The sequence below is a fragment of the Pelobates fuscus genome, chromosome 2 (assembly GCF_036172605.1).
Source record: "Pelobates fuscus isolate aPelFus1 chromosome 2, aPelFus1.pri, whole genome shotgun sequence".
NCBI classification, from domain to species: Eukaryota; Metazoa; Chordata; class Amphibia; order Anura; family Pelobatidae; genus Pelobates; species Pelobates fuscus.
Genome location: NC_086318.1, coordinates 166,277,527 through 166,303,310, shown reverse-complemented (window position 1 = coordinate 166,303,310; position 25,784 = coordinate 166,277,527). Strand labels below are relative to the sequence as shown.

Below are 25,784 nucleotides of genomic sequence, written 5' to 3'. Positions count from 1 at the left end.
ATACCACGGTCGCAGGGATCGCAGCCCTGCAACCCCTGCGACCAGGTGCCCGACGCCATGTGTTGCGGCCCCGGCCCGCGCAGAGTAAGCGGGGGGGGGGGGGGCACGGATCAATTTTCGCACCGGGAGCCCATGGGTCATGTGTACGCCACTGCGCACAGCGCTCCCCCTACTAGACAGTCATTCAGAGTAGCTTGGCTGAGCAGATGGCGGTACAGGAGCTTCTTTTTCTTGTACCCGGCCGAACTTGCAGGAAGTGCTCACTGAGAGAGAGCACTTCCTGTCAGTCTGTCCTGGTACAGGAAACTGAAGCTCCTGTACCGCGGTCTGTTTCGCTCAGCCACACTACAAAACAAAAGAGGTAGGAGGCACACCAGGGAGTGAGGGGAGTGGGCCACTAAGGGATGGAAGGGACACTAAGGGACAGGGGAGAGAAGGGAAAAGGAACACTAAGAAATATGGGGGGGCACTAAAAGAGCGGTAAGGGATGGGAGAGGAACACTAAGATGAGGGAAACAATAAGGGAAATGGGGGGCACTAATACAGATAAGGGGGGAGAGTGAAGCACTAAGGGACAAGGCAGAGGACCAATAAGGGATGGGGAACGGAGAGGAACACTAAGGGACAAGGAGGGGAGGGGAGAGGAACACTAAGGGACAGAGGGGAGAGTGGCTAACAGGGGGAAACGGAGTGGGGAGAAAGACACACAGAGACAAGAGGGGGAGAAAGACACACACATGGGCCTGGGGGTGAGAAAGATGTACAGAGGGGCCTTGGGGTGGAAATACAATGGGGGTGGGGGTGACAGACAGAGAGGCTGAAGAAGAGGAAAGAGACCCCGAGGGTCTGGGGGAAGTGCAACACACAAGGGAGATGTAAGACAATTTGGAAAAATAGGGGATACCATACACTAAAGGTGGCAAGATTTTAAAAACGGCATAAGAAATAAAAGGCGGGTTAAGAGGCACACCGCTGAAGATTCTTTTAATTAGGGGGTACGAGGGGGCCGACGCGCCAAAGTCATCTTCACCTGTGTACCCAAAAATCCTTCCACTGGCCCTGCCTACATGCCACCAATGTGCTTAAACAACACCTGTTGGTTAAAGGAGTGCAAGAAACTTATCTTCCTTTGTAGAAAGTCACATTCACCAAATACGAACGATTACTTACTTGAACTTATCCATTGGATGAGGCTGTATAATCGGTCCAGCTGTCCCATTGATCTCTTGCTTACGACGAATGTACCGTGGAGGTTTTGCTGCACTATGAATATAAGCAAGTTTTACCTGTCGACCTAAGAGAAACATTTAGAAAAGAGGGGTTTAAGTGTTATGAGACAGATTAACGCATTTATCACTCTCTTTTTAAACTTGGAAGTTTGAATTTCAAGAGGCCCACATAATGGCTTCTAATGTGGAGTAATTTTAATAATCTATGTCAATCTGCAATGTTACACATGGTGAGTTTTAAGATAGATACCACAGGTAGGCTGTGAGGATAGACCTCTCCTAAGCCAGATACAGATATACACCCTGTTCCAAATTATTATGCAAATTCTATTTAACCCCTTAAGGACACATGACGTGTGTGACACGTCATGATTCCCTTTTATTCCAGAAGTTTGGTCCTTAAAGGGACACTCCAGGCACCCAGACCACTTCAGCTCATTGGAGTGGTCTGGGTGCCAACTCCCACTACCCTTAACCCTGCAAGTGTAATTATTGCAGTTTTTTTAAAACTGCAATATTTACCTTGCAGGGTTAAGTCCTCCCCTAGTGGCTGTCTATTAGACAGCCACTAGAGGACACTTCCTGCTTCATAGCACAGGTTTTCTGTGCTAGAGCGTCGCTGGACGTCCTCACGCTGTGTGAGGACCTCCAGCGTCGCTCTATTCCCCATAGGGAAGCATTGAAATTCATTTTCAATGCTTTCCTATGGGGTGCGCTAATGCGCATGCGCGGCATTGCCGCGCATGCGCATTAGGTCTCCTCGGCCGGCAGGCGAGATCAGTCTCGCCCACCGGCCGACGTAACCAGAAGGAGGAGCGGCGGGGGAGGAGGAAGCAGCGACGTGGGACCTGTCGCTGCCCCTGGTAAGTGACTGAAGGGGTTTTCACCCCTTCAGCAACTGGGGATTGGGGGGTGGGAGGGAGAGGGACCCTCCAGTGCCAGGAAAACGGATTGTTTTCCTGGCACTGGAGTTTCCCTTTAAGGGGTTAAGTGTCAAAGATTAAATATTTAGTTTTTCAGTTTAACTCATGGATGGCATTGTGTCTCAGGGCTCTTTTGATCACTGAAAACAATCTCGGACACCTGTGATAATTAGATTGTCAGGTGAGCCCAATTTAAGGAAAAACTACTAAAGGAGGGTGTTTCATATTATTAAGCAGAGCACCATTTTCATGCAATATGGGGAAGAAAAATGATCTCTCTGCTGCCGAAAAGAGTGAAATAGTTCAATGCCTTGGACGAGGTATGAAAACATTAGATATTTCACGAAAACGTAAGCGTGATCATCGCACTATTAAGAGATTTGTGGCTGATTCAGAGCACCGACGGGTTTGTGTAGATAAAGGCACATTGAGGAAGATTTCTGCCAGATCCATGCATCGGATCAAGAGAGCAGCTGCTAAAATACCATTGCATAGCAGCAAATAGATATTTGAAGCTGCTGGTGCCTCTGGAGTCCCACAGACATCAAGGTGTATAGTCCTCCAGAGCAGGGGCGTATTAGCCGCGAGGCAAACAAGGCATTTGCCTTGGGCGGCATTTTCCAGGGGGCGGCAAAAAACGCCGCCCCCAAATGCCCAGGGCAAATGTCTTGTTAGCCTCGCGGCTAACTGACATGCTGGGCGGTCGGGCGGCGAGGGAGCACTTCCAGAGGTGTGTTTCCCTGGTGGTCCAGTGGCTGCTGGGCGGCGCGGCCGGCGAGGGAGCACTTCCTCTGAGCTCTCTGCTCAGCTCCCTCGCGCGCCGCCCGCAGAGTGAGGCTGGAAGGCGGAGCCGGAATATGACGTCATATTCCGGCTCCCAGCCTCACTCTGCGGGCGGCGCGCGAGGGAGCTGAGCAGAGAGCTCAGAGGAAGTGCTCCCTCGCCGGCCGCGCCGCCCAGCAGCCACTGGACCACCAGGGAAACACACCTCTGCAGAGACACCCCCCCCCCCCCAGCATTCCCAAAGGTAAGGAGGCTGGGGGGGGTGTTTAAATAAATTAAAAACAATTTTTTAATGTGGGTGAGTCTGTGAGAGTGAGTCTGTGAGTCTGTGAGTCTGAGTGTGAGTCTGTGAGAGTGAGTCTGTGAGTCTGTGAGTCTGAGTGTGAGTCTGTGAGAGTGAGTCTGTGAGTCTGTGAGTCTGAGTGTGAGTCTGTGAGAGTGAGTCTGTGAGTCTGTGAGTCTGAGTGTGAGTCTGTGAGAGTGAGTCTGTGAGTCTGAGTGTGAGTCTGTGAGAGTGAGTCTGTGAGTCTGTGAGTCTGAGTGTGAGTGTGAGTGTGAGTCTGTGAGAGTGAGTCTGTGAGTCTGAGTGTGAGTGTGAGTCTGTGAGAGTGAGTCTGTGAGTCTGAGTGTGAGTGTGAGAGTGAGTCTGTGAGTCTGTGAGTCTGAGTGTGAGTCTGTGAGAGTGAGTCTGTGAGTCTGAGTGTGAGTCTGAGTGTGAGTCTGTGAGAGTGAGTCTGTGAGTGTGAGTCTGTGAGAGTGAGTGTGTGAGTCTGTGAGTCTGAGTGTGAGTCTGTGAGTCTGAGAGTGAGTGTGAGTCTGAGAGTGTCTGAGTCTGAGAGTGTCTGAGTCTGAGAGTGTCTGAGTCTGAGAGTGTCTGAGTCTGAGAGTGTCTGAGTCTGAGAGTGTCTGAGTCTGAGAGTGTCTGAGTCTGAGAGTGTCTGAGTCTGAGAGTGTCTGAGTCTGAGAGTGTCTGAGTCTGAGAGTGTCTGAGTCTGAGAGTGTCTGAGTCTGAGAGTGTCTGAGTCTGAGAGTGTCTGAGTCTGAGAGTGTCTGAGTCTGAGAGTGTCTGAGTCTGAGAGTGTCTGAGTCTGAGAGTGTCTGAGTCTGAGAGTGTCTGAGTCTGAGAGTGTCTGAGTCTGAGAGTGTCTGAGTCTGAGAGTGTCTGAGTCTGAGAGTGTCTGAGTCTGAGAGTGTCTGAGTCTGAGAGTGTCTGAGTCTGAGAGTGTCTGAGTCTGAGAGTGTCTGAGTCTGAGAGTGTCTGAGTCTGAGAGTGTCTGAGTCTGAGAGTGTCTGAGTCTGAGAGTGTCTGAGTCTGAGAGTGTCTGAGTCTGAGAGTGTCTGAGTCTGAGAGTGTCTGAGTCTGAGAGTGTCTGAGTCTGAGAGTGTCTGAGTCTGAGAGTGTCTGAGTCTGAGAGTGTCTGAGTCTGAGAGTGTCTGAGTCTGAGAGTGTCTGAGTCTGAGAGTGTCTGAGTCTGTGAGTGTCTGAGTCTGTGAGTGTCTGAGTCTGTGAGTGTCTGAGTCTGTGAGTGTCTGAGTCTGTGAGTGTCTGAGTCTGTGAGTGTCTGAGTCTGTGAGTGTCTGAGTCTGTGAGTGTCTGAGTCTGTGAGTGTCTGAGTCTGTGAGTGTCTGAGTCTGTGAGTGTCTGAGTCTGTGAGTGTCTGAGTCTGTGAGTGTCTGAGTCTGTGAGTGTCTGAGTCTGTGAGTGTCTGAGTCTGTGAGTGTCTGAGTCTGTGAGTGTCTGAGTCTGTGAGTGTCTGAGTCTGTGAGTGTCTGAGTCTGTGAGTGTCTGAGTCTGTGAGTGTCTGAGTCTGTGAGTGTCTGAGTCTGTGAGTGTCTGAGTCTGTGAGTGTCTGAGTCTGTGAGTGTCTGAGTCTGTGAGTGTCTGAGTCTGTGAGTGTCTGAGTCTGTGAGTGTCTGAGTCTGTGAGTGTCTGAGTCTGTGAGTGTCTGAGTCTGTGAGTGTCTGAGTCTGTGAGTGTCTGAGTCTGTGAGTGTCTGAGTCTGTGAGTGTCTGAGTCTGTGAGTGTCTGAGTCTGTGAGTGTCTGAGTCTGTGAGTGTCTGAGTCTGTGAGTGTCTGAGTCTGTGAGTGTCTGAGTCTGTGAGTGTCTGAGTCTGTGAGTGTCTGAGTCTGTGAGTGTCTGAGTCTGTGAGTGTCTGAGTCTGTGAGTGTCTGAGTCTGTGAGTGTCTGAGTCTGTGAGTGTCTGAGTCTGTGAGTGTCTGAGTCTGTGAGTGTCTGAGTCTGTGAGTGTCTGAGTCTGTGAGTGTCTGAGTCTGTGAGTGTCTGAGTCTGTGAGTGTCTGAGTCTGTGAGTGTCTGAGTCTGTGAGTGTCTGAGTCTGTGAGTGTCTGAGTCTGTGAGTGTCTGAGTCTGTGAGTGTCTGAGTCTGTGAGTGTCTGAGTCTGTGAGTGTCTGAGTCTGTGAGTGTCTGAGTCTGTGAGTGTCTGAGTCTGTGAGTGTCTGAGTCTGTGAGTGTCTGAGTCTGTGAGTGTCTGAGTCTGTGAGTGTCTGAGTCTGTGAGTGTCTGAGTCTGTGAGTGTCTGAGTCTGTGAGTGTCTGAGTCTGTGAGTGTCTGAGTCTGTGAGTGTCTGAGTCTGTGAGTGTCTGAGTCTGTGAGTGTCTGAGTCTGTGAGTGTCTGAGTCTGTGAGTGTCTGAGTCTGTGAGTGTCTGAGTCTGTGAGTGTCTGAGTCTGTGAGTGTCTGAGTCTGTGAGTGTCTGAGTCTGTGAGTGTCTGAGTCTGTGAGTGTCTGAGTCTGTGAGTGTCTGAGTCTGTGAGTGTCTGAGTCTGTGAGTGTCTGAGTCTGTGAGTGTCTGAGTCTGTGAGTGTCTGAGTCTGTGAGTGTCTGAGTCTGTGAGTGTCTGAGTCTGTGAGTGTCTGAGTCTGTGAGTGTCTGAGTCTGTGAGTGTCTGAGTCTGTGAGTGTCTGAGTCTGTGAGTGTCTGAGTCTGTGAGTGTCTGAGTCTGTGAGTGTCTGAGTCTGTGAGTGTCTGAGTCTGTGAGTGTCTGAGTCTGTGAGTGTCTGAGTCTGTGAGTGTCTGAGTCTGTGAGTGTCTGAGTCTGTGAGTGTCTGAGTCTGTGAGTGTCTGAGTCTGTGAGTGTCTGAGTCTGTGAGTGTCTGAGTCTGTGAGTGTCTGAGTCTGTGAGTGTCTGAGTCTGTGAGTGTCTGAGTCTGTGAGTGTCTGAGTCTGTGAGTGTCTGAGTCTGTGAGTGTCTGAGTCTGTGAGTGTCTGAGTCTGTGAGTGTCTGAGTCTGTGAGTGTCTGAGTCTGTGAGTGTCTGAGTCTGTGAGTGTCTGAGTCTGTGAGTGTCTGAGTCTGTGAGTGTCTGAGTCTGTGAGTGTCTGAGTCTGTGAGTGTCTGAGTCTGTGAGTGTCTGAGTCTGTGAGTGTCTGAGTCTGTGAGTGTCTGAGTCTGTGAGTGTCTGAGTCTGTGAGTGTCTGAGTCTGTGAGTGTCTGAGTCTGTGAGTGTCTGAGTCTGTGAGTGTCTGAGTCTGTGAGTGTCTGAGTCTGTGAGTGTCTGAGTCTGTGAGTGTCTGAGTCTGTGAGTGTCTGAGTCTGTGAGTGTCTGAGTCTGCGAGTGTCTGAGTCTGCGAGTGTCTGAGTCTGCGAGTGTCTGAGTCTGCGAGTGTCTGAGTCTGCGAGTGTCTGAGTCTGCGAGTGTCTGAGTCTGCGAGTGTCTGAGTCTGCGAGTGTCTGAGTCTGCGAGTGTCTGAGTCTGCGAGTGTCTGAGTCTGCGAGTGTCTGAGTCTGCGAGTGTCTGAGTCTGCGAGTGTCTGAGTCTGCGAGTGTCTGAGTCTGCGAGTGTCTGAGTCTGCGAGTGTCTGAGTCTGCGAGTGTCTGAGTCTGCGAGTGTCTGAGTCTGCGAGTGTCTGAGTCTGCGAGTGTCTGAGTCTGCGAGTGTCTGAGTCTGCGAGTGTCTGAGTCTGCGAGTGTCTGAGTCTGCGAGTGTCTGAGTCTGCGAGTGTCTGAGTCTGCGAGTGTCTGAGTCTGCGAGTGTCTGAGTCTGCGAGTGTCTGAGTCTGCGAGTGTCTGAGTCTGCGAGTGTCTGAGTCTGCGAGTGTCTGAGTCTGCGAGTGTCTGAGTCTGCGAGAGTGAGTCTGCGAGAGTGAGTCTGCGAGAGTGAGTCTGCGAGAGTGAGTCTGCGAGAGTGAGTCTGCGAGAGTGAGTCTGCGAGAGTGAGTCTGCGAGAGTGAGTCTGCGAGAGTGAGTCTGCGAGAGTGAGTCTGCGAGAGTGAGTCTGCGAGAGTGAGTCTGCGAGAGTGAGTCTGCGAGAGTGAGTCTGCGAGAGTGAGTCTGCGAGAGTGAGTCTGCGAGAGTGAGTCTGCGAGAGTGAGTCTGCGAGAGTGAGTCTGCGAGAGTGAGTCTGCGAGAGTGAGTCTGCGAGAGTGAGTCTGCGAGAGTGAGTCTGCGAGAGTGAGTCTGCGAGAGTGAGTCTGCGAGAGTGAGTCTGCGAGAGTGAGTGTCTGCGAGTGTGAGTGTCTGTGAGAGTGTCTGTGACTGTGAGTGTCTGTGACTGTGAGAGTGTCTGTGACTGTGAGAGTGTCTCTTAGTCTGTGAGTGTGTGTGTCTGCTAGTGAGTGAGTGTGTGTGAGTGTGTCTGTTAGTGTGTGTATCTGTCAGTGAATGTGTGTGTATTTAGAATGCGGGGCGGGGGGAAGGGTTGGGTGGGGTGGCGCGGGGGGGAGGGGGGCGCCTGATTTTGTCCTGCCTAGGGCAGCACAAAACCAGAATACACCACTGCTCCAGAGTCTTGCAACTATGCATACACCTTCTATTCGGCCACCCCTAGCCAATGCTCACAAGCAGTAACGACTGCATTGGGCAGAAAAATACATGAAGACTAATTTTAAAACAGTCCTGTTTACTGATGAGTGCCGTACAACCCTGGATAGTCCAGATGGATGGAGTAGTGGATGGTTGGTGGACGGCCACCCTGTTCCAACAAGGCTGTGACATTAGCAAGGCGGTGGTGGAGTCATGTTTTGGGCCGAAACAATGGGAAGAGAGCTGGTCAGCCCCCTTTGGGGTCCCCGAAAGTGTAAAGATGACCTTTGCAAAGTATGTGGAGGTTCTGACCGACCACTTTCTTCCCTGGTAAAGAAGGAAGAACTATGCTTTCCGTAATAAAATCATCTTCATGCATGACAATGCACCACCTCATGCTGCAAAGAATACCTCTGCATCAAGGGCTGCTATGGGGATAAAAGGAGAGAAAGTCATGGTGGGGCCTCCATCCTCCCCTGACCTCAATCCTATTGAGAACCATTAGGAGCATCCTCAAGCAAAAGATCTGAGGGTGGGAGGCAGTTCACATCCAAACAGCAGCTCTAGGAGGCTATTCTGACATCTTGCAAACAAATTCAAACAGAAACTGTCCAAAACCTCACAAGTTCAATGGATGCAAGACTTGTGAAGCTGCTATCAAATAAGGGGTCCTATGTTAAAATGTAACGTGACCGGTTACAATGTTTAAAAAGTTAAAATGTTGTTATAAGTTTGATTTAAATAGCTTTTAATTTCAGTAAATATGGTGCAAACACAAGTGACAATTGTCAGTTCTTTACAACCTATAAAGTGTTTTGAAACTTACTAATTTGGAACAGTGCATTGTAAGTTTATGTTTAAAAAAAAAATACTGTTATCATTAGGAGGTTTGTTCAATAAAATTTGAATTGTAATTCTAATAGTTGATAACATGAGAATTATGCTTACTGTTATTTACATCAATTATTTAGGTAAATGAGAAAATATCATTTGCATAATAATTTGGAACAGGGTGTATATACAGTGCAAATTTACACTTAATGTGTTATAGAAGGGAATTCCCATGTTGCTCAGCCAGGATACATTGATATTAATACCTACCTGGCCACAATATGAATAATGCACTGAGCAATTCAGAACAGGAGCCGATCTCAAAAATACAGTCAGGCTGTTAAGCTACAGGTCCACATATTGCAATAGGCTAGAGTTACAAAAGCCCCTATGTTAAACTGGTCCTGATGTAAAGCTAACCCTGAATCTCAGAGTTTACTCTAATCGCATAGATTTGCATAGAAGGTGAAATATTAAATACCACAAGACTTTAGCAGCAAGCATGGACCAGTGACAAGGCTTTACATGATTAGCAGAATCATGGCATAGGGGTTCAGGAAAAAAGTGCTTAGTGACAAAAAAAACCCACAACTGATTCTTCATTTTAGGCTCTTGTTTGGAAATAGGACTGTCAGAACCAAATTTACAAGAGGTCATTACTGGGGAAATATACACGAGACAGAGGACACAAGGTCTAACAGCTGGTGCAAACCTGCACGTGTCCAAGGAGGAATCATTACTTCAGGGACCCAAAGTAGAAGAAAGGAGAATTGATCGATCTATAGTACATGATATCCAAGCTCTTTATTTTTCATCAAGTGGGGTCTGTAAATATTGTAGGAATATAGTGTAGTGTGCTGCCAACATTGGGCATAAAAAGAAGTGATATTGTGGTGCCATCTGCTTTCCAAAATAGATTTAAGTGAAAATAAAAAGTGGAAAAAAAGTCCTAATGACTAAATTCTTAATGACTTCTTACTTGGTACCATCTGGGCAAGCATATAGAATGTTTTGATATGTGCATTTTCAAACTGTCCAAAAAAATTCACACTGCAAAATCTGAAAATTGTCAGATGTTCACCAATATATTCCACCTCATTGTGGTCTAAAATGTACAATTGCCTGGTCAGTTCTCTGCAATTACTGCTTTAACTATTTTGTTAATTAGCTTGCCAAGTTCCTGACAGTTCACGTATGGGGGAAATCTTTAAAAAAAAAAAAAAAAAAAAAAAGTATTTTTTTTTTTTTTTTAAACCTTGTGAAATACTTTTTTTCATATGATCCCCAGCAGGTCTACCTCAAAAGGAATAGAATGTCCCGGTAAGGCCTTCACATTTTTTGTTATCCAAAATGGGCAAGAATCAGTTTAGGCAGTATTTATAAACATTGAAAGCCACACACTTTTAGAAGAAATGTTGCAAGTAGGTTTGGAGTCTTCCAGGAAACCTTGTAAAATATTAAAATGTCTAGAATTTATAGTCTATTATATATACAAGGACATCCTTATGTCAGAAATTAAAGTAGATACAAGACAAATACAGATGGTCTATTTCAGCCTTAGCCAATCAAAGCCAAAGATGTCCATTTAAGGAATGTAGAGGTAGACCCTTTTGTCACTCGAGACCACCATCTTCTTGAATCAGGGCCAACTGCTTCTGACCTCAAATTGTGACATCACAGGTTTTAACCCAAATGGGAATATGATAACTTTTCCTACGCCTCAGCAACTGCATGCTCGGCAAGAGGAGAAGTTGACAATGTAGAAAAAAAAAAGGAAATAATCAGTGTAACAATGGATTTTGAAGAATACATTGAACATTTATAAATGCAAAACTTAATGTGAGTTGGAGCGGAGCAGAGCAAATGTAAGACTTAGATTTTATTACTTTTTAGGCACATTGAGGTGAAGACACCTGTATATACCAGGGACAGGAAAACTGTAGCATTAGGATATACAGGTATTACTAACGCTATAGATTTCCTTTAAGGCAAGTAGAAATCCACATCTTGGGGGAGGGGGACGGGGAGGGACGGGGGACATGCGGCTGGTTAACGGTCGCTTACACATCAGTGTTTAAACTGCACATTTAAAGGAAACCCCTCAAAACAGATTGTTAATTTGGAGTGCTGTTTATTTTTTAATCATTTGCTAGGCCTTGAATTGCCATTTACATTATGATTGTTGCATTTATTACACTTCTAGGGCATATAAATTGCATTGCAAAATGTTTACTTTACTTTTTGGGGGAACTGACACTTGACATTGATCGAGACCAACTGCTTAAAAGTAGATAATAAATCCGTGTGTATACTTTCTATAATATTTATCTCTTTGTAGGTTTGTTTGTTTGTTTTTTAAACAAGGAAAAATACCTTGAGATCTCTCACCTTTTCAGGTATGTACTTGCCTAATGCACACCTGTTCGTTCACATAAAGAAGACCAAGTCCCTTCAACGCTAAATAGGTTAAAGACAGTATGTCCCTCTACAGGTTGGACTACCTCTGTTATAGCAGAATAATCCATAAATAAAAAATATGTAAAAACTCATGTCAATGTATATACCTTTTGGTTTTCCAGAATGAGCAGAGCTAATATTTTGAGTGATCAACCTTAATTTTTCTTCTCTTTCAGTGAAGAGTCTAATATACATCTCACGCCATGACTCATACTCCAGCAGTTCATGGCCTTTAAAGTCCCGTTGACAGTGCTTCTTCCACAAGTGTCCAGAATCCTCAATAAAGGTCTTGGAAATGGCAGGAAAGGGAGGAGGAGAGGTGTCCCACAATGATCAGTTTAGAAATAGTTTGAAGGGAATGATAAGCACACAATACAATGCAAAAAAATTAAATGTAAGAGATTTGCTTTAGCTCTTTCTAGCTCTTCATACAATATTTTACAGTAAATTCGACAATAAGCTGAAAAAGACCAAAAATAAAAATAAAACCAGGAAATAAACTAATGTGGATTTTCTTGTCAAATTCACATGTTGCTTTTACGAAAGCAAACATTAAATCAAAATGGAAAATATTGCATACCGGATTACATTCTTCGATGTGGCTTAGCTGTTCTGGAGTACAGCGCTCAAGAACAGGCATAAGGATTCCAAATGGTACACCTCCAACCTCTTGAATGGCTGAAATGGCAAGATAAATTTCAGTTAAAAAACTTAAACATCCCTCCTACTCCATTTGAAAATTGGTCATAAATGACCTATAGTTACATGACTTTTCCCCTCTACAGGTTTTTCACAACACTTTACATCATCCAATAACTCTGTACTTAAAATCTCATTCATACACTGAATTAAAAGAACCTGTAGCAATTAAAAAAAGAATATATGAGACTTACACATATCCACAAATTCCCATTTAAAGTACATTATAAATACGCGTAGACACACACACACACACACACACACACACACACACACACACATTATATATATATTTATTTATTTTTTATTTTATTATTTATAGAGCGCCGTCAAATTCCGCAGCGGGATATAGAACAAATAGTTTTGGTCTAAGAAGTGGTGCAAAAAATTAAAAAGGGAGGAATGCATGCGGCATTCCCCCCCAACCATGAACAGCGGGTGGGGGTCCTAAATGAAAATGGGGGGGGGGTCAATTGTTGTCCTACCCCTCTGCCCCCACCCATGAGCGGCAGGTGGGGGCCCTAAATTATAATAAGGGGGGGGAGCCTATTGTTACGGTTACCCTTAGGCTTGCTGAGAGCTGGACCGTTTAGTCGTCTGGATTCCTAGTTGCTGAAGAGGGGGGAAGCCGATTTCCATAGTATTCCATATGAGTCCTGTAAGTGTAGAATCATCCCACTAGCTATAGCATAGCTAGGATACCTTTCTGCCCACAAAACGAGTCAAAGCAGCGATTTGAGGGTCAAGTCAGAACTGAGGTTTGGAACACCCAACCTGCTTTTTATTACAATCAGGTACACACAAACCCCTCCCAGGGGGAGGTATAAAATAACCAATAACAACATAGTACAGCCCCTTGATGCCCTCCCCTCTGCTTGGGAGATAATTGAGTTTCCTACTGTATCTACTCAATTATCTCCAAGCTGAAACTTATACATTTTTATACATTTTTATAACTTTTATTTTACCTAGCACATTAATAAAACTTGTATTTGTGTGGAGGACATACAGTGGGGAACAACATACTCTATTTTCGTGTGAATCCGCCCAGCAGTTCAAAAGATATTAAAAAGTCCTTTTTGGACCGACCGCACGCCGGTTTGTAAGTCCAGAACCAGTTCTACCGATTCCGGCTGTGTGGTCGGTTGAGGTTCGGCCGGACAATCGGTAAAGTTCCATCCGAAGCCGGTGTTCGAATATTCCAACGTACTTCGGCTCGTGTCAAAGCGTCTGAGAAGACACGGGTTACCGATGACCGCATTAAAATGGCCGCCGCCACGTGTTCGACTGTAATGGCGGCCGCTTCGATTACCTCAGAGACTTCGACGGCTTCGGCACGTCAGCGGTATTCGGAGTGTCAGTTCAAATATTGCAATGCGGTTCCCAAATAATTAAAAGGTGCATAATGAGAACTAGTGTTTCTGTAACAGTGCTCCCTTTTTGTGGAACACTCTGGCAGACACCGTCTGACCCCTTTTCGGGGCAGACTAAGGCTGTCCAGACCGCTGGTTATGCTGGGCTGAGGTCCATTTGCCTGGATAACCCGTCCGCATTGCCATTCTGTTTCCCGGGTCGATAGGAAATGGTGAAATTGAAGGGTTGTAATGATAAACTCCAATGTAATAACCTGCCGTTATCTCCAGAGACCCGGTTTAACCACACCAACGGGTTATGATCGGTGACCAGCGTGAACTCTTGTCCATATAAATAGGGAGTCAGTTTCTTTAATGCCCACACCAAGGCCAAACACTCCTTTTCGACCGCTGCATAACTGACTTCGCGGGGCAGGAGCTTCCGGCTGATGTAGGCCACTGGATGCTCCCCTCCATCTTCACCTACTTGGCTGAGGACGGCTCCCAGCCCGAACATGGAAGCGTCTGTATGGACGATAAAACGTTTATTAAGGGCTGGGGCCGCCAAGACAGGAGCATTAACCAACGCATTTTTGAGGGCCTGGAAAGCCGTTTCACAGTGAGGAGACCACAGGACCTGTCGAGGTAAGTTTTTCTTGGTCAAGTCAGTCAGGGGTTTGGCCAGTGTGCTGTAGTCGGGTACAAATCGTCTGTAGTACCCTGCCGTGCCCAGAAAAGCTAAAACCTGGGTTTTAGTGATGGGGTAGGCCAATTGGCGACAGCTTCTATCTTGGCTGGCTCTGGTCGTTGTTTTCCGCACCCCACCCGATGACCCAGGTACTGTACCTCGGCCATCCCAAAGTGACATTTTTCTGGTTTCAGAGTCAGGCCAGCCGCCCGGATCTGATCTAGAACCATTCCTACATGAGCCAAGTGATCCTCCCAGGTCTCACTGTGAATCGCTATGTCGTCCAGGTATGCACAGGCAAAACTCTGGAAGCCATCCAGGAGTCTATCCACCAAGCGCTGGAATGTAGCTGGGGCGTTCTTCATCCCAAACGGCATTACCTTAAACTGGTATAAGCCGAATGGGGTGACGAATGCCGACTTGGGGATAGCCTCCGGGGCCAGGGGAAACTGCCAGTAACCCTTACAGAGGTCGATAGTGGTCAGGTAATTCCCCCTGGCTATACGATCGAGTAGCTCGTCTACCCTGGGCATAGGGTATGCGTCTGTCACTGTTTTTTCATTGAGTCTCCGATAGTCTACACAAAACCGGGTTGTCCCATCTTTCTTGGGTACCAGGACAACCGGGGAGGCCCAGGGACTATCGGAGGGCTCAATCACCCTGAGTTGGATCATCTCATCTATCTCTTTCTTCATTCCGGTTCTAACTGCCTCGGGGATGCGATACGGGGGTTGGCGTAAGGGTGTTTGTCCGGGGGTATCGACCTGGTGGGTGGTTAAGGTGGTGTACCCTGGTTTTTGGGAGAATGTGAGGTGCTTGGACTGGAGGAGTATATTGAGCTGCTCCCTTTCAGTGGGGCTCAGTCGGTCTCCTATCTGAACCTGGGATACTACCCCGGTGGAGGGACTCCTTTCTAGTAGGTCGGGAATGGGTAGACTGTCGGGGTCTTCCTGGGGAGGGCAACATACGGCGGTCACATTCTCGGGCCGCTCCAAGTATTCTTTGAGCATGTTTACATGGAATGTCTTCCTAAGGTTGTTGTCGTGACAACTAGCTACAACATAAGTGGTGTCGCCCCTTTTTTCTACGATCTGGTATGGGCCCTGCCATGATGCTTGTAATTTGTCTGTCTTCACCGGCTTTAGGACTAACACCTTTTGTCCTACGGTAAAGATTCTCCTTCGGGCCCCCCTATCGTACCATACTTTCTGTCTTCTCTGGGCCGACTGGAGGTTAGCCTTTACTGATTTGGCTAGCTGCTCCATGCGGTCTCTGAGTTCCAACACGTATGGCACAATGGGGACACCGTCCGTTTCCGTCTCTCCTTCCCAGTGCTCCCGGATCAGGTTTAGGGGGCCCCGTACCTTTCGTCCGTAGAGCAAATCAAAAGGAGAGAAACCTGTCGTTTCCTGGGGCACCTCCCGATACGCAAATAGGAGATGCGGCAGGAAACGTTCCCAATCTCGGTATTCCTGCGTGAACGTTTTGAGCATTTGTTTGAGGGTTCCGTTGAACCTCTCACAAAGTCCGTTCGTTTGGGGGTGATAGGGGGAGCTCAGGAGGGATTTAATCTTGCAGACCTGCCAGAGTTGTTGGGTCAATTCTGCTGTAAATTGAGTGCCTCGGTCTGACAGAATTTCTTTCGGAAATCCTACCCGGGAAAACACTTGTACCAGGGCATTCGCTACCGTATCCGCTTGGATGTTGGATAGGGCGACTGCCTCGGGGTACCTGGTAGCGTAGTCTACTACGGTAAGGATGTAGCGCTTACCGGAGGGACTCTGGGTGGCCAGGGGTCCTACTAGGTCAATAGCAACCCTGCTAAAGGGTTCCTCTACAATGGGCATATTGACTAGATGTGCTTTAGGGTGATCGCCTCGCCTTCCTACTCGTTGACATGCATCACAAGTATTACAGTATTTCTTAACATCAGCGTGTACTCCTGGCCAGAAGAAGGTGTGTGTGATGCGGTGTAGCGTACGTGTGATAGCTAGGTGACCTGCCAAGGGGATGTCGTGTCCTATTTTGAGGATTTCTCGACGGTATTTGTGGGGTACGACCAGCTGTCGCCTACGTTGTCCCTTTTTCTCTGTCAAGCGGTATAGTTTCCCTTTTTCCCATAGAAATGTTTCGTTGTCTGCCCCGCTCCCCCCGGTCTCTGCTCGTTCCCGGTATTTTTGTAGTGTCGGGTCAGTCTTAGACTCGGTCTCGAAAGTAACTGGGGTGTCCCAGGGTATGGGGCCTAACAGGTCAAGAGAAGTCGGGGTTGGTCTTACCTGGGTCTCCCGCACTGGTGAGGGTTCTCGGTCCGTCCGGGCTTGTGCTCGGGTAGTCACTGGGTTCGCCTCGTTGTTGTAGGCTGGAGCATAAGCAGAAGTCATGGGGCCCAAATCGTTGCCCAGTAGTACTTCAGCAGGTAAATGGTCCATTATACCCACGTTCACAGCCCCCTTTCCCGCTCCCCAATCAAGATGTACTCTAGCGGTTGGAACTTTGTACACATCCCCCCCCGCCACTCTGACGGCCACGGTCTGTCCTGACCGCTTGTGTTCGGGCACCAAATGACTCTGTACCAGTGTTATGGTAGCCCCTGTGTCTCTCAATCCCTCGGTAGATCGCCCTTCGAGCCAAACCTTCTGCCGATGGTGCTGGCGGTTATCCGAAGCAGCATATACCGGGTCTGCCTCGTGAAGTGGCCCCAAATATTCCTCCATAGAGGCCTCTTGATTAACACAAAGGGCTCGGGCAGGCCGGTATGGTCCAGAGGGGTAATTATAATTCCTGGGCGTCTGGTGGGTGTCAAGAGGGCAGTTAGCCATGAAATACCCTGGTTGTTTGCATCGGTGGCAAGTGGGTCTGGGACGATCAAAATTGTTATTGTGTGACCCTGAGTGTCTGGGGGGCCCTGTGGGTACCGGGGCTCGAAACTCCGTACGATGAGGTGCACGGTAAACCTCTCTGGGCTCAACCCGTGCTGGAGCCCGGTAGTTCTTTGACTCGTGAATACGTGAGTCATAGTGTTCATCAGCTAATTTGGCCGCTTCTTCTAGGGTGCAAGGTCGCCTGTCTCGCAGCCACTCCTTCCCCAGTTGTTCCATGCCATCATAAAAATGTTCTAAGAGAAACAATTGTAAAATGTCCTCACCCGTCACAGCTTTACTTCCGCTTATCCAGTGATTTGCCGCTCTCCGCATTCGGTGCGCCCATTCCATATGGGTATCGTTAGGCTTCTTTTTCGTGCCCCAAAACTGCCGGCGATACGTGTCGGGAGTTACCGCGTATCGTCTTAGTAAAGTCTCTTTAACTCGTTCATACTGTGTCACTTCCTCAGCACCCAAGGTACGAAAAGCTTCCAGGGCTCGCCCGGATAGTTTCCCCAACAGGATCGTGGGCCACTCTCTGGTGGGAATCTGGTGCAGGGCGCATTGCCTTTCGAAGTCCGCTAAGTATTCATCAATTCCTGTCTCGCTCTCTAGGAAGGATCGGAATGCCGCAAAGGGTATTTTGGGCTTCCCAGCATTTTCGACAGGAACGATTACCTGCGGGGCTTCAGCATTGCGTTGTGCGTTTGTTAGTTCAATTCTGAAGGCTCGGGCTTTTTGTACATCCTCGTCTGCCTCCGCCATCAATCGCTGGATTAGTTCTATCGATGGGTTTGGCCCGTATAAGGGGAGCCTCCCCCGAACAATTCTTGCCTTTTCATCATCATCTGGGATTGGTGTTTCCGCCATTGTGGAGCTTTGATCCATTTCTGTCAATTCTGCGATTAGTTCCCTCCTTGGCCGGTTGCTGGCGTACCCTCCTCTGCTTTCCAGTAAATCTTTCAGGGTTGTACGCTTCAATTTCGTGTAGGTGCTCTCCATCCGTTCCGTGCCTCTCCTAGGACATCCAGAATCATCCCACTGCTGCCACCAAATGTTACGGTTACCCTTAGGCTTGCTGAGAGCTGGACCGTTTAGTCGTCTGGATTCCTAGTTGCTGAAGAGGGGGGAAGCCAATTTCCATAGTATTCCATATGAGTTCTGTAAGTGTAGAATCATCCCACTAGCTATAGCATAGCTAGGATACCTTTCTGCCCACAAAACGAGTCAAAGCAGCGATTTGAGGGTCAAGTCAGAACTGAGGTTTGGAACACCCAACCTGCTTTTTATTACAATCAGGTACACACAAACCCCTCCCAGGGGGAGGTATAAAATAACCAATAACAACATAGTACAGCCCCTTGATGCCCTCCCCTCTGCTTGGGAGATAATTGAGTTTCCTACTGTATCTACTCAATTATCTCCAAGCTGAAACTTATACATTTTTATACATTTTTATAACTTTTATTTTACCTAGCACATTAATAAAACTTGTATTTGTGTGGAGGACATACAGTGGGGAACAACATACTCTATTTTCGTGTGAATCCGCCCAGCAGTTCAAAAGATATTAAAAAGTCCTTTTTGGACCGACCGCACGCCGGTTTGTAAGTCCAGAACCAGTTCTACCGATTCCGGCTGTGTGGTCGGTTGAGGTTCGGCCGGACAATCGGTAAAGTTCCATCCGAAGCCGGTGTTCGAATATTCCAACGTACTTCGGCTCGTGTCAAAGCGTCGGAGAAGACACGGGTTACCGATGACCGCATTAAAATGGCCGCCGCCACGTGTTCGACTGTAATGGCGGCCGCTTCGATTACCTCAGAGACTTCGACGGCTTCGGCACGTCAGCGGTATTCGGAGTGTCAGTTCAAATATTGCAATGCGGTTCCCAAATAATTAAAAGGTGCATAATGAGAACTAGTGTTTCTGTAACACCTATTGTCCTCCTGCTTGGCCCCCACCCATAGTCACGGGGGGGGGGGTTATTTTAACACTTAGCGCCCAGCCGTCGCCCATGGGTGGGGACAGGAGGGAGTACAATAGGTCCCTCCTTATTGTACTTTAGGGCCCCCACCCGAAGTTCATGAAATGTTTGGCCCGCTTGGGTTTCTCTACACATGCAGTTACAGAACAGTATGCTACACTTTGAAATTAAAGAAACACTATTGGCAATTAGACCACTTCATCAGGACCGACAATATTTTCATTTCAGGGTTAACCTGCCTCTAGAGAAGCGTTTCTGTCGAAATAGTGTAGTAAAACTCCACTATTTCCATCAGAGAGACCATCTGATTGGCATTTCGACAAATACCAAAGGGAAGCCTGGGAGAGTCCGCTGGAATGATACTGGGGAAACCCGTGCCTAGACTTATAACCGTTTTTTTCCCTCTTTTTTTATGGGGACAATGCCATTTTGAGCTTCCCTTTTGATTAGAACATGGATGAGACTGCACACTATTGTATTTACCTAATTTTTTGTTTTGTATCTTTCTGCATGACAGGCTATACCCATCTAAATTGAAGTTTTTTGAGGAGTAATTTTAATTATAGATGTAGAATATTAAAGGCTGATTTTATTTAAATCTAATTTTTTTTGTACATCTGACTGGCCATTTTGCCACTCTAGCCTCAATTATTCCCTCTGGGGAATCACTGATTGGCTGAGATCAGTCTCAATTATCAAAGCCAAGGAGACCAGTGCTTAGAGGGAGAAGAGGCAAGTAAAATCAACTTTTTAACCCGGTCACAAGCTAATTAGGGCACTATAGCATCAGGAATACACATTTGTATGCCTAACTATAGTGTTCCTTCAAAGGTTTTGTCTTGTAAAGTTATATAGCAGAATACTTACAGTCAATATTATTTTGGAGGACGCGTATACATTGCGCATATAATGTAAGCATCTTTGGGAGATAAATCGTTTTAGAACCAGAGTAAACCAGCATCTTTGAATTTAATCTGCGGCCAGTAAAGCCACTTGATTCACTTCCTGGGTCAGGCAGTCCTTCAATAATGTTTGCTAAAAGAAAAAAAGAAAAAAATACTTGTTATCTTAAATCTTGTCTTTGTAAATCCTATGAACCAAGGAACAATGGATTATTATGGTGTTTAATCTTTAGTTTAAAAATATTTTTGCTCCTTAACCTCAACTTTTCGGTGTCTACACCATCTGCACGGTTTAGTGGTTTTGCTCCTATACTACTACTGCTGAGGATTTCTTACAATAAAAACAATTCACAGAAACATCTACTGTGCCAATAAAGCACTGCAATGCAGACAATAATTTGGTCCAGTTAAACCTGCTAGATAGCATTCTATTCCATTGAGTCACATAAGAGAATATCTATTTTTTAGATTTTGTTTTACTTTTATTTAAAAGCATTTTGTATGTATTGCAGTGCAAATACTAATGCATTTGGGAAAATCTACCAGTCAGTTGGTTGGAATCATATGATCTGATAATCAGAGGAAAATGGGAGATCTGCGACAAACAGAATGTAATTTGTTTTTACAGTCATGATTAAGTTAAAAAAATATTTTGTACCAGATAAGTAAAAATGTCTCTAGGGAGTCTTTAATAATCATTTGCCCAGAAGGTGGAAATAATGAGTGATTATTTGGTTGCCATAAAAACTGAAATTAAAGTTGAAGAGATTTGCCAAGTTAATGCGTCAGAAGAGTGTTTCCCCCGTCCCCCCCCCACCGTACCCCCTCCCCCTGACCCCCCCCCTTTTTTCTTGCATAAAGGGTAAAAGAATAAGGAGGTACAGAAATAAAGAAAAGGTGGGGTTGCATGCGTGGGTGTTACATATATTGCATTGGTTTATACAGATTTGTACAAAGCATATGGTGTCTCTCAATGTTGTATATATATATTTGTACAGTTTTGCACATTTCTACAGGGTGTAACATTGTTTTGTATAGGACCCCTTCCGTTCACGTTCACAACATTAGCGGGACATTTATACATAACCAGGGAGTAAAGTCAGGTGTGCAGTCTTTCCAGAGCACTTGCGTGGGTCTGTGAGTCTTATGTCGGAGCGGGGCCTAGAGGTCGAATGCAAATGGAGGGGGGGTAGAGGGGGAGTGGTGGGGGGAGGAGGAGGTCGAGGGGGATGCTCCAGTCTGAGTGAAGTTTTTATCGATAGGGTCCATTGGGTACACACCACGTTTTCAGCCCCGTTGTCCATGTTTTGTCTCCTGTCTCCCAGCAGTCAGACTAGTGTCATGACATTGTGACATTGTGACATTGAATGTTTGTGCGCCCTTTCTGAAAATTGTAGTGTGTAGTGGGTTCTCTCAGCCCATGTTTTCCAAACCTCCCTTTTCCAGGATTGGCATTTTGTCATGGGGACAATAAGTGTTTCGTAGCTTCCTACCATAGATATATACTTAGTCAGTTCCTGCATAGTCGCTACGGTTGTGGAAAGCCAATTCCTGGCGATATGTGTCAAGGCAGCAATTTGGATATGGTGTATCAAATAACTGTCGGCTGGGGGGTATTGGTCTCCGTACATGAACAGAAGAAGAGAGGCTGGGGAGTTGGGGACTGTAATACCTGTGTGCGAGTGGATGAGGGAGAGAACTTCTTTCCAGTAGCTCTGTATAATGTCACAACCCCACCATATGTGTAGGAAAGTGGCCGTATCTCTATGACATCTCCAGCAGGTACTTGAGTGGGTTGGCAGTATTTTAGCCAGGCATGTGGGGACCATGTACCACCTATATGCGATTTTGCGCATGAGTTCCATATGGGCTACGTGGGCTGATCTGCCCTTGTAGCTGTTGATGGCTTTGAGCCAGGTGTTCTCAGGGATGTGGTGGCCTATATCTGTTTCCCAAGCTTTGGCCCATGGGAGGTGGCAAAGTTCTGTGTTGGTGTTCGGGAGCGTGTAGATAGCGGATATGGGGCCCTTGGCAGGTGCACCTGCGATCAGGTGTTTCTCAAATTGTGTAAGGAGGGGCGTTTGGGGGTCTGGTGTTGGGATCTTTACATGTACATGCCACCAGGATCGGAGTTGTCTATACGAGAAGTGTGCCATGTTAGGGATAGTGTTCCCTTATGTTGCAGGTCATGTAGTTGGGTGACCCCACATCTGTTCCATAGTTTGAAATTAAACTCAGGGATCAGCTCCGCCAACGCCCTGAGGGTCATGGCCATTGAGATAGGGTGGCAACCGCACAGGTGTGTGTGGGAGATGTCCCATATTTTTAGGGTGGCCGTCGTGGCTGGAAGCGCCTGTGTCATGTCTGGTCTTTGGGAGGGTGTTAGCCACATCAGGGTGGATATATTGAGCCTATGCGTCCAGAGGCCCTCGATGGACATCCATTGTGGTGGGTCTGTACGATGATGGGCCACTACTAGGCTAGTTAGGATTGACGCTTTATGGTACCCAGCAAGGTTAGGCAGGCCCATACCTCCTGCGCTTGTGGCCCTATAGAGGGTGTTTGTGCCTATCCGGGGCTTTTTACCGTTCCATATGAACAGATTGATTTGTTTTTGCAGCGCTTGGAAGTAACATGCAGGGGCAATCAGTGGTATTGTCCGAAATAGGTATTGCAGTTTGGGCAATATCACCATTTTTACAGCCGCTATGCGTCCCGACCAGGAAATATACTTATTTTTCCATTGCTGGAGGGTTTCGGCTATTTCCTTACTCAGTTTGACATAATTGAGGTTGTAAAGGTTTGGGAGGTGGTGGGGAAGTCTAACTCCTAAGAAGGTGAGGTAATCCTCCCTCCAATCATACGCAAATTCCCTCGCAAGGTCAGACTTACAGGTGCTCTCCATCCTCACCCCCATGGCATGTGTTTTTGTGAAATTAAGCTTATAATATGAGCATCTGCTGTAGGAATGTAACCGTTCGTGAAATGGTGGTAGTGATTACTTGGGTTCAGTGATAGTGAGGAGTATATCGTCAGCAAATAGGTTCAGTTTCATCTCCCTCCCCTCTACGCATACCCCTCGTATGCGGTCGTCGCCCCTGATTAGAGCCGCCAGCGGCTCAACGCCAGGATATACAGCACTGGTGACAGAGGGCACCCCTGCCGAGTCCGGTTGCTTATGCTAAAAGGGGTCGACCTAAAGCCTGCATTGAATACTGTCACAGTCGGCTTACTGTAAAGCGCCTTAACCAACGCCAGGAATTGGGAGGGAAAGTAAAATTTTTCGAGGACTGCTTGTAGGAAAGACCAGTTCAAGCGGTCAAAGGCCTTTTCAGCGTCTAATGAGAGGAGTATGCTATTGGGTGATATCCTGTGCATTCTTTGTAAAAGGGCGAGTACTTTGTGCGTCCCATCCGCTCCTTGCCTCCCACCTATGAAGCCTACTTGGTCAGAGTGTATCAGGGTGGGGAGAATACGTTTTAACCTAGTCGCGTAAACTTTCTCCATTATTTTAATATCAGTATTCAGCAGGAAGATGGGTCTGAAGTTAGCGCACTTTGTGGGAGGCTTGCCTGGCTTGGGCAGCGTGGCTACATTAGCCTCTAGCATTTCTTGTGGGAGCTTGCACTCAGTAGATGCTGTCGCAAATAGTTTGCCATCTGGGGGGAGAGGATGGAGGCGAACCTTTTGTAGTAAAGATTGGGAAAGCAGTCAGGGCCCGGTGATTTGTGAGTAGGCAAGGTCGCTATGACCCGTTCTCTCTCAAGTGGCGTAACTACATCCGTCAGTAGGTGTATTTGGTCCTCCGTCAGACTGGGGAGAGCTACCCAGTCTAGGAATTGGGAGATTTCTGTTTGGGTGGGTTGGTGCGTCGCCGCATCTTCCCGCAAGTTATAGAGTTTGCCGTAAAATTGCGCGAAGGTGTTGCAAATGTCTTGGGGTTTAATAACCTTTTTGTCCTCTTCTGTTATTATATAACCCTTTTTTTGACTGGGCGTTGGCCAAGCGCAATCTGGCGGCGAGCATAGCACTAGCTTTATCGCCCATGGCATACTGTTTTGCTTTCAGTGTATGTAGGGTACGCGCCGCGCGCGTTATGTATATATCATTGAGCTCTTTCTGGGTTTGTTCAATTTGGGACCCTCTGGTAGCGGTCGGGTGTATAAATTTGTGGGCGGTGAGGTCTCGCAGAGTACGAAAGAGGGAGAGGGTTTTCGTTTGTGTCAATTTCTTAAGGTAAGAGGCCCTGCGTATAAAGATCCCTCGCATAACCGCTTTGTGTGCTATCCATGTAGAGGAGGTGTGTGTGTCAGAGTTGTCATTAATGTTAAAATATTGTAAGAGTTCTGTCTCAGTTTCTCCCCTGAAGGTTTCATCAGATAGTAACCCTGTGTTGAGTTTCCATGGGTTGCAGCCACGGAAGCGGAAATTGTCATGTAAGGATATGGTAATCGGGCTGCGGTCTGACCAAACTATGTCACCCATATCACACCTGTGGATCAGATTGAGGGAGAAGCCTTGCACCAAAATCACAAATCCTGGAGTACGACCTATGGGGTTTGGAGTAGTACGAGTAGCTCCTGTCAATAGTGTGCGCCAACAGTCATAAAGGTTAAATTGCAGTAGCAATTGCATCAGGGCTTTGCAGTGAGGCTTGAGCGACCTCTGTCATGTGGAGTGGGCCTGCGTGGAAGAATCAAGTCTGGGATCGAGGACATGGTTTATGTCTCCGCAAATTACAGTCATTCCCTTTTGAACAGTGGTCACCTTAGTCAACACTTTGTGCAAAAAATTACGTTGGTGCTCATTCGGAGCGTACAGGTTAACTAAAGTATACAACACATCGTTCAGCAAATATATTAAAATGAGATACCTGCCCTGCTTATCAGCTATTTCCTGTAATAGCTCAAAGGCCACAGATTTGTGAATGTATATGGATATACCTCTTGATTAAGTGGCAAAGGTAGAATGGTATTGATTGGGGTAGTGTTTCATACCGAATGCGGGTATGCAGGAGTTAGGAAAAAGTCTCCTGTAGACATAAAATATCAGCATTATGCTTACTGGCCTCCTTCAGAAGCATATGCCTTTTGTGGGGCATGTTAAGCCCGCGTACATTATGGGAATAGATCTTCAGGGTGGCTTATGAGGTTGGTGCTTATTTTGCCTGAGTGGAGCCAAAGGTTGGGCCGATTTGTGTCCTCTTTTAGGTATAGGGCGGAGGACTGAACGACTGAAACAATGGGGGCACCGCTATGGGCCACCTGTATGGACTTTAGGTGAGTGTGATGCGGCATCCTGGAGCAGAGGGTGGTGGGGGTGAACAAGAAATGGGGGGATAGAATTAACAAAATTATATAAATTTCAGACCTTGGTGGGTACGAGGTACAGACAGGCTGTACGTTTGAGGGGAGGGGACCGGAGATGGTGTTGGATAGAGGGCCTGAGCCGGCATATGGAAGGCAGTGCGGCTTTTCTAAGGGCTGGTATCGCAGTTTGAGGTACGAGAAAACAACAACGGTGGCTGCGGGATAACAAGATAACTGCCGCACTACACCGCTAATGTGTGGCACACAGCACATAACAGAATAACAAAAAATAGCGACATAATAGGCCTATGGCAAACACTTAATGCACAGTGTGGGGCTAAGCCTCACTCATCGTGCTAGTATGTAGCACATCAGATACTTGGGGGCCAAAGTTAAGCCTGGGACCAGTCCCTGTCAAGGCGTCTGGGGGACGGTGCGTCTGCCGTACGTTCAGCTGGGCCCAGGTCCCATCTCCGGAGTAGTTGCAGGCCTTCCTACACCAACAGAAGCACCGTGGTGGTGCCATTGCGCGTGACGATCAGGCGGATAGGAAATCCCCACCAATAAGGTACGCGATGTTCCCTAAGGACTTCTGTGACTTTCTGGAACGTGTTCCTGTGTCGTAATGTGGCTGCAGAGATGTCTGCGAAAATTTGCACATTGGCGAATTCAGACGGTAGGTCTTTTACCGTGCGGCTTCTGCGGAGGATCAGCTCCTTCACATGGAAGTAGTGGGCTTTAAGTAGAGTGTCTCTTGGCAATGAGGCAGCAATGTGTTTGGGCTTCGGGACCCTGTGTAGGCGGTCCAACAGCAACATGTCGACCGGGATGTCCGGCAGTATGGCCTTGAAGAAGCTGTTCACAGAGGCAGGTATGTCAGCTTCCAGCACATTTTCTGGGATGCCGCGGAGCCTCAGGTTGCTTCGGCGTGATCGGTCCTCGAGGTCCATAAGCTTCACCTCGTATTTAGCCAGTTGGGTTTCGAGAGTCTGAATCCTGTCTACA

At 47.3% G+C, this 25,784-nt stretch overlaps 1 protein-coding gene across 1 annotated transcript in view; it reads right to left on the bottom strand.

Annotated features, from left to right (window-relative positions):
* The window catches only part of LOC134585670 (elongin-A-like), a 113,384-nt gene that overhangs the window by 23,553 nt on the left and 64,047 nt on the right, over nt 1-25,784 (bottom strand). The window contains exons 6-9 of the mRNA XM_063441124.1: nt 19,436-19,603; nt 11,565-11,662; nt 11,092-11,272; nt 1,171-1,294 (exon numbers count right to left, since the gene is read on the bottom strand). Coding sequence (XP_063297194.1) covers nt 1,171-1,294; nt 11,092-11,272; nt 11,565-11,662; nt 19,436-19,603 — 571 coding nt within the window. The remainder of the gene's footprint in view (nt 1-1,170; nt 1,295-11,091; nt 11,273-11,564; nt 11,663-19,435; nt 19,604-25,784) is intronic.